The sequence below is a fragment of the Oncorhynchus keta genome, chromosome 4 (genome assembly GCF_023373465.1).
Source record: "Oncorhynchus keta strain PuntledgeMale-10-30-2019 chromosome 4, Oket_V2, whole genome shotgun sequence".
NCBI classification, from domain to species: domain Eukaryota; kingdom Metazoa; phylum Chordata; class Actinopteri; order Salmoniformes; family Salmonidae; genus Oncorhynchus; species Oncorhynchus keta.
In genome coordinates this window covers 33565717-33584437 of record NC_068424.1, presented here as the reverse complement: position 1 = coordinate 33584437, position 18721 = coordinate 33565717, and the positions used below count along the sequence as shown (strand labels likewise).

Here is an 18721-nt window from a genome sequence, read left to right as displayed (position 1 = left end):
CTTTTGACCATAAGATATTGATAGAACTGGTAGTCTGGAGAAACGGTTTGGTCTTTCTGATACTGTGCTAAACTGGTTTGATCCCGATCTGCCTGGGGAAGTATGTATCAGGGAGAGCAGATATCACCTGTGGAGTCCCTCAAGGATCTATTCTTGGTCCTCTTTTGTTCTCACTATACATGTTACCCCTTCATAGCTATGCAGATGACATGCAGCTAGACATATGTGCAGCACCAGATGACCCTAATGCTATCAACTGATAGGTTAGTTGTTTTTGGGAGCCTTAATACATTTAATGTCCAACAACTTGGTACATTTGAAGGAAGACAAGAATGAGGATCTGGTGATTTGGCTTAAGAGTCCAGAGGGGACAGCGAACTTGGTCACCAGGCACTAGTAAAAAGGAGGTTAGGAACTTAGGGGTCATTCTCAACTCATGGTGTGTCTCATACTTAACCCTTAGCCTACAGTGGTCGCGCCCCGAGGAAATATAATTAACAACAAAAGAATCTCCATAACAATCTGTCTAAGCTGGAGACACGTTTTTTTGCGTGGGCTGTGTCTCAATCAACTCCATCCGCCGATACCTCCTACAGTGAAAGGTGGCAGAGCTACAGCGGTGTTTGTCAGACTATGAGACATCCCGAAAATCGGTTTTCTCACAAAATCGTATGTAGCGTCTGACCAGTTTGGCGTACAAACTCTATTGAAAGATGACTCTCACGAACACAGTGGTGTTCTCCGTTTTGCTCTAGGGTGCCAAAAAGCCTCACAAGACTCGTCTGAAGTCGGTACAGCCTCTTCTGTCAGGGTCTGTAGTATCCGAACGGATTGGTCTACACACCAATCGAGTCTCACAAATTATGAAAATGTCTAGGTCCGTCTGGCTGGCCGGCCAGCCGGACCTGGACTCATCTGAAGGTCCCCAGTACCAGTTTAAAATGTTTTTTTTATGGAAGTATATATGGAGATAGTTTAATAGCTAAAATAAGGGGATAAATACATGAAGAAAAAAATCCTGCTCTTCTATCAATGAGAGAACAAACTTCCTTTAGATTTTTGGGGGGACTTTTGTTTGGACTCTCTGTTCCATGTTGTGACTCTGTTACTCTGCGCATTTCTATTGGCTAATAGCAGTAACTCCAAATTCTATGTTTCATCCAATATATATTTGTTGATACCTTCAGGGGTCTTAAGTCAAAATCAAAGGGATAAATAATCCTTGGTATGACCTTTTTTTTTTTTTTTTTTTTTTACAATTCCATATGTTCGCTAAGAACCCTCCCCCGGCTTAGAATCCAGAGGTTGAAGGCCTGGTACAGATACAACAGCCGTCATAAGCAGAGATGAGAACCAGACAGTCGTATAATTTTTTTCTAAGCTTTCTAAAGATAAAAAAAATAAAAAGATGACCGGTTGACTGTTTCTACGGTAACGATGTCTCTGTACAATGACCTGATAAAACTTTTGAAACTAAGTTGTTTGGTCGTTTTGTATCAGTGTTTCAGCAGACAAGTATCATAGAATACATACGCCAGAAACAGGGCACACTTTGACCTGTCAGGAAAAATATCAGCAATTTAAGCTAGCTATTAACTACAGCAAATAGCTAGCTTGCTGTCTTCTTGGCTAAACACAGAGCGTCTTAGCATTTTTCTTTGATTGACTAAACTGACAAGTGTCGTTTCGCGTCTTTCGAAAAGATTTGACGGGTTTAATCTTGGAAACTTCAGCGGCCATCATGAGACGTTCTAAAACTAGACCGTTCAGATCAAGCGAACGTCGTTGTAAAGCCAAGTAACACCGTCATGTCTTGTCCTGGTAGTTGTATCTGTACCGGGCTTAAGACTCACCTTTTTTTTTAGCTTGCTTTGAATTAGTCTGGATATTTTAGATTTAGTTGACTTTTTTGTCTTATTTTAATATCCTATTAATATTCTCGTGTCCTATCCTGTTTGTACTTTTGTATTTGTATTTTTTGCAACTTTACTGGTTTGTCATTTCTTTCTCTATTTTGTATTATTTTATTATTTTACATTGAGTTGCTGCCTCTGTATGAATTGTGCCAAATGAATAAAGTTTTATTATTATACGGTTTGTGCTCGGATTGTCTGAACCAAATTAGTGCTGTATGATTGCATGCTCTGTCATTTTTACCATAGTTATTTGCACTGACGAGACGTTTAACCTTTTGGTTTTTGGTCATTTCAGTAATAATCAATCCAAATGACATCATATGTCATACATAACTCCTAACCTGTTCCAAGGCTGCCTGGGTCTGCATTCCCTGCAACCTAGGCAGCAATATGACTACTGTGGCTGTAGCCAGGTAGATAGATATCAAAATCCACTGTGCCTTTGGACTGATGTGAAGATGACGAGGCAAAGGGGCAAAGTCTCTAAAGCTTGTTGTGACAGGGCCAGGATGTCTGGGGTCGAAAATGTCAAATGACGGAGGCAGTGTTTAAAAATATATATATATATATATATACACATATTCATCGTCTGTGTGTGTCTTGTAATGACATTTCTGCCCCTTATCTCCTCCTGGCCAGGTCTGGATAAATTACAACTGTCAAACAGCCCCACAGACCCTGAGTCTGGGAAGATCGCGGCCAACGGGCATCAGAAGACTCTGTGAAAGAGACAACCGACACACACACACACCTCATGGCAGCCAAAGGGAGATTTTGACAGTACTGGGATTGAGTCTGTGTAAGAGACTTAGTATACACCGACAGTGTCTGACGGCACTGCGAGCTGAGGGGAAGAGTAATTTAGCTTTGTGACATTCCATCTTCTTCCTCCTGGATCGATGGATGCAGGACTTGGACAGGGACACATTTGAGCCCCCTGACAGACTGGCATCACAACAGTTGATGTTGACCTCAACAGTGACTCTGACCATGGGCCACTCAGCCGATGTCTGGGGGACTTTCTCTCAGCACTAATGTCCTTCTCCCCCCCTCAATCTTTTCATACATTCGAATTCTACCCTCTACCCATCTCATTCTAACCTCTTGCGTTCCGTGCTTCGCTGATCACTTTTTATCTGTTATCCCCCCCCGTAATTGCACTATGCCCTATTGGCTCGGAGGTGCAATGTAACCTTTCGATGCAGAGGCTGAAGAGATGCTCGCTGACTAGTAGCCATTTTTACACTTATGTCCTATTTCAATGTCTGTCGGTTTCCAACCTGTTCTATTTCCACCACAGTTACTGAGCCCATGCAGTGCATTTCACCAATTTTAAAACTCATTTTGGTTATAAAATGCACCTCAGTGTTATTTGGAGAGAGAGAGAGAGAGAGAAAAAAAAAAACAGCACCTTCTCACAAGTATAATGAGAAGAGAATTTTTTTTTTTGAGAATCAGGAAGTAAATGTGACGTGTATCAGTGGCCCATGGGGCATTCACAATAGAATATCTGTATTATATGCAAAGACTTGGTGGTCTCCCATAGTCACCTTAATCAGTATCTCGTATGTATAGCAGGGCTCGCCAACCCTGGTCACGAAGAGCTAACCTCCTGTAGGTTTTCGCTCCAACCCCAGTTGTAACCAACCTGATTCGGGCTTATCAAGCAGGTAATTATTAGAGTTGGAGACAAACCTACAGGACAGTAACTCTCCAGGAAAAGGGTTGGCAAGCCCTGGTGTATAGTATTTGGTATGGACGGCTTCTGGTTTGATAAGTGGACATTTTATTTTAATTTTTTTTATTTTAATATCCACACATTTTGAAAAGACGAGGGCATTCTTTGATAGACTTACTTGCTGTTGAACTCTCCTGCATTAAAAAAAAAATGAGTACTGATTTACTCTTCATTTTGCATGCCGTTTTACATGTCCTCACAGGCGTCTGTGTATCACCACATCTTCCCTCTTTGCAGAGCTTGCTGGTACATTTAGTACCTGTTCACCTAAGTGACCACACCAGAGATCAGTCAGTGTCTCCTCCATTGACACAGACTGAATGGGAAGGAACAAGCCCATCCTTCCATCTTTCTGGTCGTCTCAGGCCAGTTGTGAATGTGTCACAATGTGCTCATTTTATTTTGCGTCACCCACTCTGTACTGTGCGTTCATTATTTTGTCTCAATTTGAATGACTCTTGTTTAGTTGCTGTTGATTGCGATCACTCTCGAGATGGGAAAACTATAGTGTTCCACACGTCTTTTTTTTTGCTTTCAAAGTTTGGTCCTGTGGGTGGATGTTCTGAAAATGTTGTGTGTTGGTAAGCTTGATCTCCCCAAATGACTACTATGCTATTTTAACATCTTTTAAAAATGTATTTCACGGGGCACTAAGCTTTGTTGAACTTCTTTTTTATTGTACATTTTGTAAAGTTTTCATTATGAAGAATAATCTCAAAGTGCATAATATTTTTAAAAAAAATTGAAATACATATTTTAATGCAACTAGACCAGGTCACTGAGACAAAGATCCCAGCTGACACTACAAGCACAGCTGTCAACAGAAAGCCTTCCTAAAGAGAAAGGTCTTTAGGCCCGTTTTAAAGGAGCCCAGAGTCTGCGGTGCCTTCAGGTGGTCCGGGAGAGCGTTCCAGAGGCTGGGGGCAGTCGAACTGAATGTCACATTATAGTCAATAGCAAATTATCCCAAATGGTACCCTATCCCCAAAAGTAGTGCAATATGTAGGGAATAGAGTGCCATTTGGGACAAACATAACCAGATGGAATTATGCTGTCGCTGCATATTATTGGTCCAGGGAGCACACCATAAGCACAAGATTACAATCATACTTTTCCAATGAGTTTGAGGTGCACACGGTCTGGGCCTGTTCCAGCCCAAGGGGACAGTTTTGGTTGCCTTAGTTTTCCCTCACTTGCCGAGGGTTTGAAATGTTGAAGCGTGGCCTGTACTGTAGGTGGAGTAGCTAATCAGAAGTGTTATGCCCACAGGGGCATGTGCCCCCTCAGATTTGTCCTGTTTAGTTGTTTCTCTGTAATACTGCTAGACCTAGAAATGTCATGAAGTTTACTTTAGCTAGCCCAGGTAGGTTCCCAACCTCATAACTAGCCACCAAAAAGCCATTTTAAAGCTATCCGTCAAGTTCGAGTAGCTAGCTCGTCTATCTTTGCTGGTAAGCTGTAGAAAAGCAAGCAATAACTTAGTGTACTGAATGAGACTTGCATTCATTTAAAACTGAACCAGGAGGATACAGACCGCTCAACAGGTATGCTTAGATATAGAAATAAGCATGATTATGGCTCTAGAATGCAGTAAAAAACTGATTTGGATGTTTGAAAAATTCTAAATACTCCAACCTACACCCCCCCCAGCCATTCTCACGTACTTTGTGCCCCCTCACATTTTTGGATGTAGCTATAGTTTGTCTCTACATATAATTTCCTGCAAATTAACATGAATGTGTTTTTTTTACCATGTTCTTTGCTATTTGTGTTTGTTGGTTTGTTTGCAAATAAAACGATGAACTTTATTTATTTCACCTTTTATTTAACCAGGTAGGCAAGTTCTCATTTACAACTCATGTTTAAGTTGACTTTGCTTTTTCATCTGTAACTTCAACAGCATTTGTGGTGTACATCACAGGCTTCTTTCTGAGATATAAGAGCACCCTTGGCACAAGTTGGCTTGCTTTTACCATTGCAGTATGTCTATGAACTCCTGACAAGTCACTGTATTCTGGAGGACTGAGACTTGAGGAATAATTGCACTTTATTGGTATGGATGCCTGAAAGTGATAGTTTTGTGCATTTATCCTTCTGTTCATTAAAACACAGGAATAACTTACTGTTTTAATTCACCTTCTGTAATTTACAGCCTGCAAACCACATTACCTGCTGGTAATTGACAAATTGACAAATTTATATACGATTTCTAAAATGTTTAAATATAATTTGACTCGATACTCCGGCATTTTGGACCCGTTTTATGATACTACAGTACAGAATGTCACATTGAGGGTGTTTTCATACCTGTTTTACCGTTTAGAAATTGATGCACTATGTATCTAGTCCCTCCATTTTGAAGGTGTCATAAGTATTGACAAACTCAGTGTGTTAAATTGTCAAGTTTAGTATTTGGTCCCATATTCTAAATAAGAAGTGTGATTCTGAATACTTCTACATGTTACCATGATTACGGATAATCGTGAGTGAGAAAGGTAGATGCAGAAAGATCATGCCCCCAAAACATGCTAACGTTAAACCATTACAATAACGAGAGGTTAGCATTTTCTAGAGTATATCTACAGTGCCTTCCGAAAGAATTCAGATCCCTTGAAATTTTCCACATTTTGATACGTTACAGCCTTATTCTAAAATTGATATTGTTTTTCCCCCCATCAATCTACACAATGACAAAGCAAAAAGTTAGTTTACATTTAAACTAATTTATTTTAAAAAATGATCACAAGTATTAAGACCCTTTACTCAGTACTTTGTTGAAGCACCTTTGGCAGCGATTACAGCAGAGTCTTCTCTGCAGATCCTCTCAAGCTCTGTCAGGTTGGATGTGCAGCAACGCTCCCCGTCTATTTTCAGGTCTCTCCAGGGATGTTAGATTGGGTTAATGTTCGGTCTCTGGCTGGGCCACTCAGTGACATTCAGGGACTTGTCCCAAAGCAACTACTGTGTTGTCTTGGCTGTGTGCTTAGGATCGTTGTCCTGTTGGAAGGTGAACCTTCACCCCAGTCTGAGGTCCTGAGCACTCGGAAGCAGGTTTTCATCAAGGATCTCTTTGTACTTTGCCTCGTTCTTGACTAGTCTCCCAGTCCCTGATGCTGAAAAACATCCCCCACAGCATGATACTGCCACCACCATGCTTAACCCTAGGGATGGTGCCAGGTTCTCTATACGTGGCGCTTGGCATTCAGGCAAAAGAGTTCAGTCTTGGTTTCATCAGACCAGAGAATCTTGTTTCTCATGGTCTGAGTGTCTTTAGGTGCATTTGGCAAACTTCAAGGGGGCTGTCATGTGCCTTTTACTGAGGAGTGGCTTCCATCTGGCCACTCTACCATAAAGGCCTGATTGGTGGAGTGCTGCAGAGATGATTGTCCTTCTGGAAGGTTCTCCCATCCCCACAGAGGAGCTCTGTCAGAGTGACCATCGGGTCCTTGGTCACCTCCCTGACCAAGGCCCTTCTCCCTCGATTGCTCAGTTTGGCTGGGCGGCCAGCTCTAGGAAGAGTCTTGGTGGTTCCAAACTTCTTCCATTTAAAAATGGAGGCCACTGTGTTCTTGGGAACCATCAATGCTGCAGAAATGTTTTGCTACCCTTCCACAGAGCTGTCCCAATCGACACAATCCTGTCTCGGAGCCCTACGGACTATTCCTTTGACCTCATGGCTTGGTTTTTGCGGGACCTTAGACAGGTGTGTGTGTCTTTCCAAATAATGTCCAGTCAATTGATTTTTACCACAGGTGGACTCCAATAATGTTATAGAAACACTTCGAGGATGAACAATGGAAACCAAGATGCACCTGAGCTCAATTTATTCGCAAAGGGTCTGAATACTTATTTACATATGGTATTTGTTAATTTGCAGACTTTTTTTTTTACTTTTGTGTAGATTGCTGAGGATTATTTATTTAATCCATTTTAGAACAAGGCTGTAACCTAACAAAATGTTGAAAGTCAAGGAATCTGAATACTTTGAAGCCACTATATGCATCCAACTTCATTATTTACGATTAATTCGTAATCATGGTAGCATCCACATTAATGTAGAAGTGTTTAGAAACATTCTATTCTTATTTAAAAAGTGACTCAACATTACATAATCTAAAACAAGTTGGTAGAGTCACAAGCTTGATGTCATTGAGTTCTAGAAATGTGCAACCAAATACTAAAGGCTTGACATTTTAATGCACTAAGTGAATTTGTCCAAATAGTTGACACCTTCAAATGGGGGGGACTAGACACAAAGTACTTCAATTTCTAAACAGTGAAACATGTATATAATACACAAAAATAAGATATTTGATCTTATTCAAAATACTGGCTTATAGAGCCAAATTAAACGTTTTTGCTTCATTGTCCAAATACATACGTAGGGGAGTGTATATGTTTTACTTACATCCAACTATCTTTCATATTGTGAAGTTCTATATCAACTATTCTGAGGTCAGACCAGTATTTTGTGGTAGGGAGACCTGCACAGAGGACATGTAGGTCGGCCCTCCACACAGAAGGCTTCGAAGGCTTCCAGGCAGGGCTGGTGGAAGAGGTGTGAGCAGGACAGGAGCACAGTGCGTCTGTTGCTGTGGTGTTGGGCGAGTGTCCTCCCTGCCTCCGTCTCTAGTCTGGCGCTGCACAGAGCGGTGAGACAGATGGGACAGTCCTGTGTATCTCTCTGGATGACCTGTGATAGTGGAGACAGACAGGGCTGTAGGGATGGACCAGTATTCCAAAAAATAAAAGCAGTCTTCAATAAAATACCGCCACACTACCACGTCGGGGTCAATACCATTTCAATTCTGGAAGGAAACTGAAAATCCAATTTTCCTCAATGCCTCTAGGAGAAAAATGTTGAATAGAAATCAATCTACTTCCTGAATTTACCCCAACCCTGCTACCAGACATTTATAATGGCTTTCTTCTCTCACAATAGCTTCCATACACACCCCTTTATCTTAAGTTCAATGGACATTATCTGGTTTAGCGTGTCACACAAGCTTGATTGTTTGGCTGTGTGTCTCTGAGATACTGTTGTGGGGCAGGTATCTACTGCAGCTCCACCAATAATTAACTTACTTCCTTTATTCAGAAAACGGTCAACGCGCTCAAGGCTTAAACGCTTGATAATGAGCTTTTTGCGACATTTATGGTGTTTACCTTCACCAGGAAGGTGCTCGGTGTGCGATAAACACGCTGTAAGTTCACCGTTTGATTCTCTCTGTACGAGTCGAGGTTGAGCAACACCTGTTGCCCTGCGCACAACCTTTTAACACTAGATATATATATATATTTAAACACCCTTTTCAACCTGTGGGATTGTGGGAAACTCCATTGGCTGGCATTGAAAGGCCCTATATACTGTGCAACAGAGCCTATGGAACAGCAAATCTAGATCTCTTTTCAATTTGAACCACAGTACAGATGGCTCAGACGGGACGATGAAAGGGTTGGCGTGCATTATTAGACTGGCTCTGTTTTCTTGTAAACACAGAGGATTATTTCTTTCATTCATTTGGAAAAAAAGTGAATGATCATTTCTAGGAGATTTGACTTTGTGTAGCAGCTGCAGCACAGCCTCTCCTGGACAAGCATTAGCATGTTGAATGAATGGCATGGCTACAGGGAGAATTAGACCAGGATTAGGACTTCATGAGAGTCTTTTTGATAGTGCACCGTGGTACATGTATGGTGAGTTTTTTTTCCCCACAGTAGGGTTGCACAATTCCCAAAATGTTCAGGTTGTCCAGAAATCCTACGTGGAGATTTCCGGAAAGCCTGAGAATGTTACAGGAATTTTGCAACCCTACTCCAAACCTTTTCCTGTATTTTCTGCCAGTCGTCTTCCTGCGGCTCCGAGACGTGCTCTCTCTCAAACTGATGGAACACTCTTCTGCTTGATGACACCGACTGGTCGATATCGTTCAGGAAAGCTTCTACGTCCATATGACAGTATTGGACAAAGCTGTCATTCAACTCCTGCAACTAATTGGAAACAATTTAGTTACACAAAGGGGAATCATTCAATAGGACACCAAATAGAGTTCTGTTTCTTTATCAGATGTAATTGGTGTTATATTGTAATGCTTGAAGTCTGCTGACAAAGTCAAGTTGTTTAACAGGCCAGATCGATACCGATACGTCTCAGACTTACAAGGAAAATGTATGGAAACCAGTGAAAAGATAGCTGGTGCTGGGAAACGTGCACACAAACAAAGGCCATCCCTCAGGCTGCCCCACCGAGCTCGCTCATGTCACAGTGACATCCCAAGTACTTTATTGCTGGGCTTTTATCACTAATTAAACAACTGTTAGCCATTCAGATGAAGTTTTATGGGCTGACTTTTCCACAGTGAAGGCAAACAACACGGGCCCTGGTGAACTTTGCCTTGTCTCACTGCAGAGGACAAGGAAAAGGGACAGAGCAAGGGGAACAAAGGAATGGGGGAGGGAATGGCGTTGTCTCACCGCAATCCATCTTGATGTCAGCAGTTATCCTCCTTAATGTGTTGACTTAGGGTCGGACCTCAAAAAGCTAAAAATGGAAAGCTGGTCATCGGAATCACCTGATAAGACTGAAAACTAGAATATCTTAAAGGCTCTTCTGCCTGGGGGCAACTGCGGCTTTACCGTGAGGATGACAGACATGTTGACATTCCCAAAGTAGTGCAATACTTTTGACCAGGCCCCACAGGGCTCTGATCAAAAGTAGTGTACTACATAGAGAATAGGATGCCATTGGGACTCAACTTGTCTCTGTGTGATGGAGGAAGTCCTACTCTGTCTCAGATTCCTCGGAGCTGACAATCCCCATCCTTGACTTGGCCGTCACCAGGATGGGGCTAATGTTTTCCAACAAGAGTTAATTAGACCAATAAAATTGCTGCTCGTGTTTACGTGACATGCTAAAGCAGTGTTTATAGATGGATGAGAGAAGGGGATTGCGGGTAGGACATTGACCTCTCCGAGCACATTACAAGTTGGGCGTAATCAAGGTGTCACTCGTAATATCGGTCTCTCTGAACCCACTGAAGCACTCTGATTACAAAGAGCTCTAGATAGAGCGACATGAGTGGCATCTCTTTAATTAGCTATCAGAAAGGCTAGTGATGGAATGGACCCCCAACCAAGGATGAGTCCCAAATGGAACCCTATTCCCATACAGTGCACTACTTTTTACCAGAGCCCAATGCAAAAGCAGTGCACTATATAGGGAACCGGCTGCATTTGTTAGACATCCCAAATATAGCTCACACAAATATACCAGTAAAATCAGTATATGTGCTTCTCAAGCGCGTTTACTATTCAGCTGTGTCTCTGCAAATCACCACTACAGTCCGAGGTAAGTCAGCACCGTGGAGGGGGAGATTTCAGTCTCACTAGGTGGCAATCTATCCTTTTCCAGGGAGCCACAGACTAGAGAAGGCAGAGGCCTTAGTGTCGATAGGCCCCCATCCAGTTGCTGGAACCCACCAACAGCCAGCCAAAGCTGAAAGGACTAACCCCTTTATAATGTGTATTCTGTCCTCAGATCAAAGTCAAATCCTGTGGAATATTTTAGTTCTTAAGTGGGACAGTGAAGAAAGCCAGTGCAAATGACAACCAGGGAACCTGCCAAATATGCACCCTCCCTCAACCCCCTCTTTCCGAGGGGGGGTGCAAGCACACAGACAAACACACAGTGGGCCCTTGCTTTTGTGTTGACCCTGGAATGTCCAGACTGTTTGACCAAAACACACACTCTTCGTAATTAGTTTACAAACAGTGTATGATTCACATGGCATCAAAGGCCCTCTGAAGCTGCTTAGAGTTGGGTTCCCCTACCCTGCACCTCCACCGATGCCCGTGTCCACTCCACACTGACCTGGGATCAGATCTGCTGTCGATCCGTCAATCACGGCAACCTAAAGTCCACCACTGCTAAATAGGTGAGGAATGTCTGGCAGGGTGAGTTTCAGGAAGAATGGAGACTTGCATCCCAAATGGCACCCTATTACCTCTGGTCAAAAGCAGTGCACTATGGGGAAAAGGGTGCCATTTGGGACAAAAGCTTATAGGAGTGGGGAAAGCCTCTGCAATGTGACCTGGTAGTCACCAGTGGACCGACTCACCAGATAAGGGCACATGTTTTGACCCTACATGGCATTGTTCAGTATATAGTAAGTAGAAGAACTACAGTTAAAGTCAGAAGTTTACATACACTTATGTTGAAGTCATTAACTCGTTTTTCAACCATTCCACAAATTTCTTGTTAAACTAGTTTTGGCAAGTCTTAGGACAAGTCATTTTTCCAACAATTGTTTAGACAGATTATTTCCCTTAACTCACTGTATCACAATTCCAGTGGGTCAGAAGTTTACATACATTAAGTTGACTGTGCCTTTATACAGCTTGTAAAATTCAGAAAAATGATGTCATAGCTTTAGAAGCTTCTGATAGGCTAATCGACATCATTTGAGTCAATTGGAGGTGTACCTGTGGTTGTATTTCAAGGTCTACCTTCAAACTCGGTGCCTCTTTGCTTGACATCATAGGAAAATCTAAAGAAATCAGCCAAGGCCTCAGAGAAAAGAATTGTAGACCTCCACAAGTCTGGATCATCCTTGGGAGCAATTTCCAAACGCCTGAAGGTACCACGTTCATCTGTACAAACAATAGTATGTAAGTATAAACTCCATGGGACCCTGCAGCCATCCAACCGCTCAGGAAGGAGATGCATTCTGTCTCCTAGAGATTAACGTACTTTAACGTACTGGTGCGAAAAGTGCAAATAAATTCCAGAACAGCAAAAGAACTTGTGAAGATGCTGGACGAAACCGGTACAAAAGTATCTATATCCACAGTAAAACGAGTCCTATATCGACATAACCTGAAAGGCTGCTCCGCAAGGAAGAAGCCACTGTTCCAAAACCGCCATAACAAAGCCAGACTACGGTTTGCAACTACACATGGGGACAAAGATCGTACTTTTTGGAGAAATGTCCCCTGGTCTGATGAAACAAAAATATAACTGTTTGGCCATAATGACCATCGTTATGTCTGGAGGAAAAAGGGGGAGGCTTGTAAGTCGAAGAACACCATCCCAACCGTGAAGCACGGCGGTGTCTCCATCATGTTGTGGGGGTGCTTTGCTGCAGGAGGGACTGGTGAACTTCACAAAATAGATGGCATCATGAGGGAGGACAATTATGTGGATATTTTGAAGCAACATCTAAAGACATCAGTCAGGAAGTTAAAGCTTGGTTCCAAATGGAGAATGACCCCAACCAGACTTCCAAAGTTGTGGCAAAATTGCTTAAGGACAACAGAGTCAAGGTACTGGAGTGGCCATCACAAAGCCCTGACCTCAATCCTATAGAACATTTGTGGGCAGAACTGAAAAGTTGTGTGTGAGCAAGGAGGCCTACAAACCTGACTCCGTTACAAAATTCACCCAACTTATTGTGGGAAGCTTGTGGAAGGCTACCTGAAACGTTTGGTGCAAGTTAAACAATTTAAAGGCAACTCTACCAAATAGTAATTCAGTGTATGTAAACTTCTGACCCACTGGGAATGTGATGAAAGAAATAAAAGCTGAAAGAAATCATTCCCTCTACAATTATTCTGACATTTCACATTCTTAAAATAAAGTGGTGATCCTAACTCACCTAAGACAGGGGAAAAACTGAGTTTAAATGTACTTGACTAAGGTGTATGTAAACTTCAGACTTCAACTGTACATGATGTGGAACCTTCTCAGGGGTTTGATGTTTATATCTTTCATAATCAGTGTACATAATACACATATCAGTCCCTCCTCATCAGGGTTGGGTTGAATTGCTTTTCCATTCAGGAAATCAACTGAAATTCCCCCCAAAAATGTATCTCTGAGAATTTCAGTTTACTTCCTGAATTGACTGAATCGAAAAGGAATTGACCTCAACCCTACTCCTAATTGACACAGTTGCTAAAATTACCTTTGTCTCAAAGAATTTTCGTCGTAGCTGTTTGTCTTTTGGGGGAACTGTTTTCTTCATATGTCCGTACCACTTCCGAACAACATAGCCACGCCAACACGCTTGAATTCTATCATTGACCATATGAAAAACATTTAAGTAGGTAAAACAGCAAGGATACAGGCCTAACACAGGGTGAACATGGTAACTTTATCAATAAGGTATGGTTTTCCTGGATCTAGATTAGGCCTAAAATTAGTCTAGGATTAAAAATCATTCTCAGTGAGGAATCTCCATTGAGTATGCTTTTTAGTCCATGCCGAGGTTTAATCGGATTCCAGGAAACATGCAGTCCAATCTCTGGAGATGTTTACCTGATGGCACACCTCTCTTTGAAGAGGCGAGCTCCATCGTGAATCACTCTGGTCTCATACTGCTCCTTCCTGCACATAGGACAGCACTTCCTGCCTGAAAACCTCTCAAAGGCCTGCAGACAGGCTCTGTGAAACACATGGGAGCAGGAGAGCAAAACCTAGACACAATATGAATATCATTATTAGTGTTGATTGTTGAATATTATACAGTATACTTATGCATTATAATCACTTATATAAATAGTTAGATTTTAATTAAATCACCTTTGGCCTTAACTAGATTTTTCATTTTTGTTTTTAAATCGGTCCCTCTTATACGTCTGAAATTCCCTTGGCATTTCACTGAATGACTTGTCATTTTGAAATGATTGTGGCATGCAGAGCCTCCTGGGTATGCTGGTGTGTATGTATTGGTTTTCAACATCTCTTAAGTGTTTTTGGTGAGTCCTGTGAGAGGTGTGTGTGTGTGTGGGGGGGTCTTCTATTCAAAAGTCCCCACATCCCTATGAGGACAAAGCCTATTTTAAGCTTAGGGTTACAATTAGGGTAAAGGGTTTAGGGTTGAGGTTATGGTTAGGGAAAATAGGATTTTGAATAGAAATAAATGTGAGGTCCCCATGAGGACAGAAGAACATAACGTGTGTGTGTGTGTGTGTGTGTGTGTGTGTGTGTGTGTGTGTGTGTGTGTGTGTGTGTGTGTACTATTTGCTCAGGAGCCAGTGGGAGTCAGCGAGCCCATGCTGGGAGGGCTGGGACCTGGGGCTGCAGTCTCCTCTCCTCCACCTCCCACAGACTCTTTTGTCGTCTGCACTCACAAGGAGAGAGGAGACAGCAGCCCCAGCTATGGTGATTGGCACACACAAACCAGTGTACTCAAAGCTCTGCAGGGCAGGGGGAGCCATATTGATTTCCCATTGTTTTTGGCCCAACCAACATACTCCATCACCAGTGAAAGGCCCCCCTGCAGTGCACAATCTATATCTAGGAGCTCGACAAGCCATTAGACTGGAGTGAATTTTAGCTCTTGCAAGCAAAGTCTGCTTTACCCCACAGGCTACAAGCTTCACAGAGAGAGGCTGAATATGGAGGACTGGGAAACCGAGAGACCGTTTTTGAGCCACTTCTGAATGTTTTTACATGGTACTGTTTTTATAGATTTATTATTTCACCTTTATTTAACCAGTTCAGCCAGTTGAACAAGTTCTCATTTACAACTGTGACCTGGCCAAGATAAAGCAAAGCAGTGCGACAAAACAACAGAGTTACGCAAACAAATGTACAGTCAATAACACAATAGAAAAATCTATGTACAATGTGTGCAAATGTAGAGTAGGGAGGTAAGGCAATAAATAGGCCATAGAGGCGAGATAATTACAATTTAGCATTAACACTAGAATGACAGACGATGATGTGCAAGTAGAGAATAGAGATACCGCGGTGCAAAAGAGCAATAAATAAATAAATACAGTATGGGGATGAGGTAGTTGGATGGGATATTTACAGATGGGCTATGTACAGGTGCAGTGATCTGTGAGCTGCTCTGACAGATGGTGCTTAAAGTTAGTGAGGGAGATATAAGACTCCAGCTTCAGTGATTTTTGCAATTCGTTTCTAGTCATTGGCAGCAGAGAACTGGAAGGAAAGGCAGCCAAAGGAAGTGTTGGCTTTGGGGATGAGCAGTGAAATATACCTGCTGGAGTGCGTGCTACGGGTGGGTGTTGCTATGGCTTTACCTAGCAAAGACTTATACATGGCCTGGAGCCAGTGGGTTTGGTGACGAATATGTAGTGAGGACCAGCCAACGAAAGCATACAGGTCGCAGTGGTGGGTAGTATATGGGGCTTTGATGACAAAGCGGATGGCATTGTGATAGACTACATCAAGTTTGCTGAGTAGAGTGTTGGAGGCTATTTCATAAATGACATAGCTGAAGTCAAGGATTGGTAGGATAGTCAGTTTTACGAGGGTATGTTTGGCAGCATGAGTAAAGGAGGCTTTGTTGCAAAATAATAGGAATCCAATTCTAGATTTAATTTTGGATTGGAGAGGCTTAATGTGAGTCTGGAAGGAGAGTTTACTCCGAACCAGACACCTAGGTATTTGTAGTTGTCCACATATTCTATGTCAGAACCGTCCAGAGTAGTGATGCTAGTTGGGCGGGAGGGTGCGGGCAGCAATCGGTTGAAGAGCATGCGATTAGTTTTACTGGCATTTTAAAAGCAGTTAGAGGCCACGGAAGGATGGTCTGTGGTTGGTGTTAGTAAAGTGTTAAATAGCTGAAATCATAATCAGCCATAATTGATGTTGAAATGATTTAGGCCTGCAAAAATGGCTAAACCTCTTAAAATACCATTTCAAATCATTGCAGTTTCACTAATAGCAAACCCATTTAACATGTTTTTGTCAAACAGATCAACAAATCCACAAAGAGTCACATTTGTCCCTTTCCCTTGTTAGCAGGCTATAATTAAAAATTTTCCCTCAAATTAATATTTACACGTGCATCTATGGAAACTGTGCTTTGTAAGGCTGTCTATTCTACCCCGCATTCTTCAGGAGATTGGCATCTTAAAAGGGGATCAGAAAGGTGTAAAAGACTGAACGACCCTCACAGGAACACACTGATTGCTACATCATCGTGTCACAGTTGAGTTCCGAGGCAGTATGGGTAAATTTGTACAGTTGTCTACACAGATTAGAACACACAGGGACCTAAGGGAGGGGGAGAGAGTGTGTTTGGGAAGGGGAGTGGGCTGCCCTAGAGGGGTGAAAACTTTTTTTTTTTTTTTTAAATAGTCCTCTGACTGACTTGAGAATAAACACCAGGTATTGTGAACAGAGGAATACCTGAGTCTGTAAGCGAAACTCCTCCCTGCAGATCACACAGGGCTGCTTGGAGTCCCCTTCATGAATAGACCTCGACTTGACCTGACTCCATTCATCTACTGTCAGTTTTCTGGCTGGGGACTGCACCAAACCCAGTTTCTGGGCTGGAGACAGACAACAACCCAATATAAACAACAAATGAAAAAAGTCATGCATAATAGCTCAGGTCTCACAATGAGACCTCCTCGTTCCCAAAGTGTTGTTGAACTAGTTCCCAACTGCTGATGTAACAAGGCTTTGTAAAAATACATTTGATTGATTGCTAGCTTACCTAATGTCAGTGGTGGAGCTGCTGGGTCAAGCACATACTCTTTCTCCTCTCCATCGTGTTGCTGGGGCCCTTTCTGTTTCACAGTTCCATGGTTTCGTTTGCAGTGTGTTTCAGTGGCGGCTCTTCGGCACCATCTTGTCTTCACAGGGTCACACAGTGACAAATTCTGAAGCTGCAAGTTTCGTGCGATATGGTCTTGAAGAGCAACTGAGGTGATTGCTAACTTTCCACTGGTTGCTTTTGAGTTCAAGCCCTGTAAAATGAGAGGAAACTTTGACTTAGTAAATCTGACCTTCGATTGTGGAAATGTACACGTTGAAAAGGGTATTTAGCCAAATGGGACATGCATCTGTTCGGTTGCTTTATGGCAGACAAATGGGCTACGTGTTGGCCCCTTCGAAGACTCATAACCATATCAATTTCTATGGTTGGACCCAAAAATCTAAATCCATGCATTATCTGTTTATGACAAATGCACTTTCGTATTTTCAAACATTGTTTCTCAGATCACAAGCATTATGCACAACTTTTCTGAAGACGTTACGATAATGTCACTCACTCTGAAAGATGCCCACGTAACTTGTTAGTTAGCCATCTAGCGAGCTAACATTACATTGTTACATTTTGCTAAGCAACTGCTAACGTTACAAGTAAATTAACATTAACGACTTGCTAAATATGCATGCGTCTGAAAGAGTGTCGGGAAAGGACACTTGCTACAATTGTTGCAAAAACTATTAAATGAGCGAAATGATTCGGGGGAAAAATACCAACGAGTAAAATTCAAACCTTCCGCATTGTGATCTGTTGGAAGTAGTGTTTGTATGGTTACGTTACTTAGTAACCAAGGAGGCAGTCCTCCATCACCTCCTCTCCATCCCAACAAATTCCTTAATCAATTGAATCAGTGGATAGGTTTCCATCCAATTAGCGACAGTTTTTCATGCGAATTTTCTAGAATCGGCATAAAGAAACTATGCGCATTTTCCCACCAGCGGAGTGTTTCCACTAAACGGATTTGTGGATAAAAATCAGTGCGTGATGACGTAGTTAACACTAAATGTAGGTTAATTTTTCAGTTACATTTTTTCTGTTTCTCTACTGAAGACACATCTAAAGTTCAATGTGTTTCCATCGCATTTTCAACTCTACTGATAGTTTGGTCACAAAAAACGTTGGGAAAATAGCAAATGTGCATACTATGGTTTTGCCACGAGCACTCTAGCCAATTGCTCGCGGATACTGTGCTGGTAGGCTAGTCTACGTGATGAGATTATTATTATGGATAAGAGCGATAATATTTGTATTTGTCAAACGGAAATCAAGCTTCGGCCGCCATGTCACTAGAATAAGACCCTCGGGATTTATTTGAAAGGAGCATCAAGTTCACCGTGCACTTTCACCACTCTGTGAAGTTCAACATCATTTATTTCATCTGTAGCCTTTAACAGTGGTTCCCAAACTGTGGGGCACGAAGGATCGTCAGGGGAGGCACGAAGGTCCCCCTTCTCCCCCATTATTTTTTTTAATGAACTAATTCCGGCTTTAAACGTACTCTTGAAAGTTGTAATAGAAGAATGCACAAGGTGCAATTT

General features: G+C 42.2%; 2 protein-coding genes across 6 annotated transcripts in view; one reads left to right on the top strand and one right to left on the bottom strand.

The window, feature by feature from the left end:
* Positions 1 to 5462, top strand: part of lmbr1 (limb development membrane protein 1) — a 55352-nt gene extending 49890 nt beyond the window's left edge. For 3 of the 4 annotated variants that reach the window (XM_052506404.1, XM_052506392.1, XM_052506401.1), the window contains one exon: positions 756 to 2090. In XM_052506404.1, coding sequence (XP_052362364.1) covers positions 756 to 877 — 122 coding nt within the window. In that variant the 3' untranslated portion in view covers positions 878 to 2090. Of the gene's footprint in view, positions 1 to 755; positions 2091 to 2555 lie in introns of those variants that run through there. The other variant, XM_035760487.2, reaches the window with a different exon arrangement.
* Positions 5463 to 7547: 2085 nt separating this feature from the next.
* On the bottom strand, positions 7548 to 18165 carry rnf32 (ring finger protein 32). Of its 2 annotated transcripts, XM_035760458.2 has the most exons (7): positions 17916 to 18165; positions 17127 to 17379; positions 16817 to 16959; positions 13970 to 14127; positions 13617 to 13725; positions 9478 to 9645; positions 7548 to 8347 (listed from the first exon to the last, which is right to left on the bottom strand). In XM_035760458.2, exons 1-7 carry the CDS (start codon positions 17922 to 17924, stop codon positions 8111 to 8113), a joined length of 1077 nt encoding a protein of 358 aa, XP_035616351.1. In that variant the 5' UTR covers positions 17925 to 18165; the 3' UTR covers positions 7548 to 8110. The 2 variants fall into 2 exon arrangements, with proteins under 2 accessions (XP_035616351.1, XP_035616359.1); XM_035760466.2 differs by lacking the exon at positions 9478 to 9645 and having other exon boundaries at positions 17916 to 18150.
* Positions 18166 to 18721: the final 556 nt, after the last annotated feature.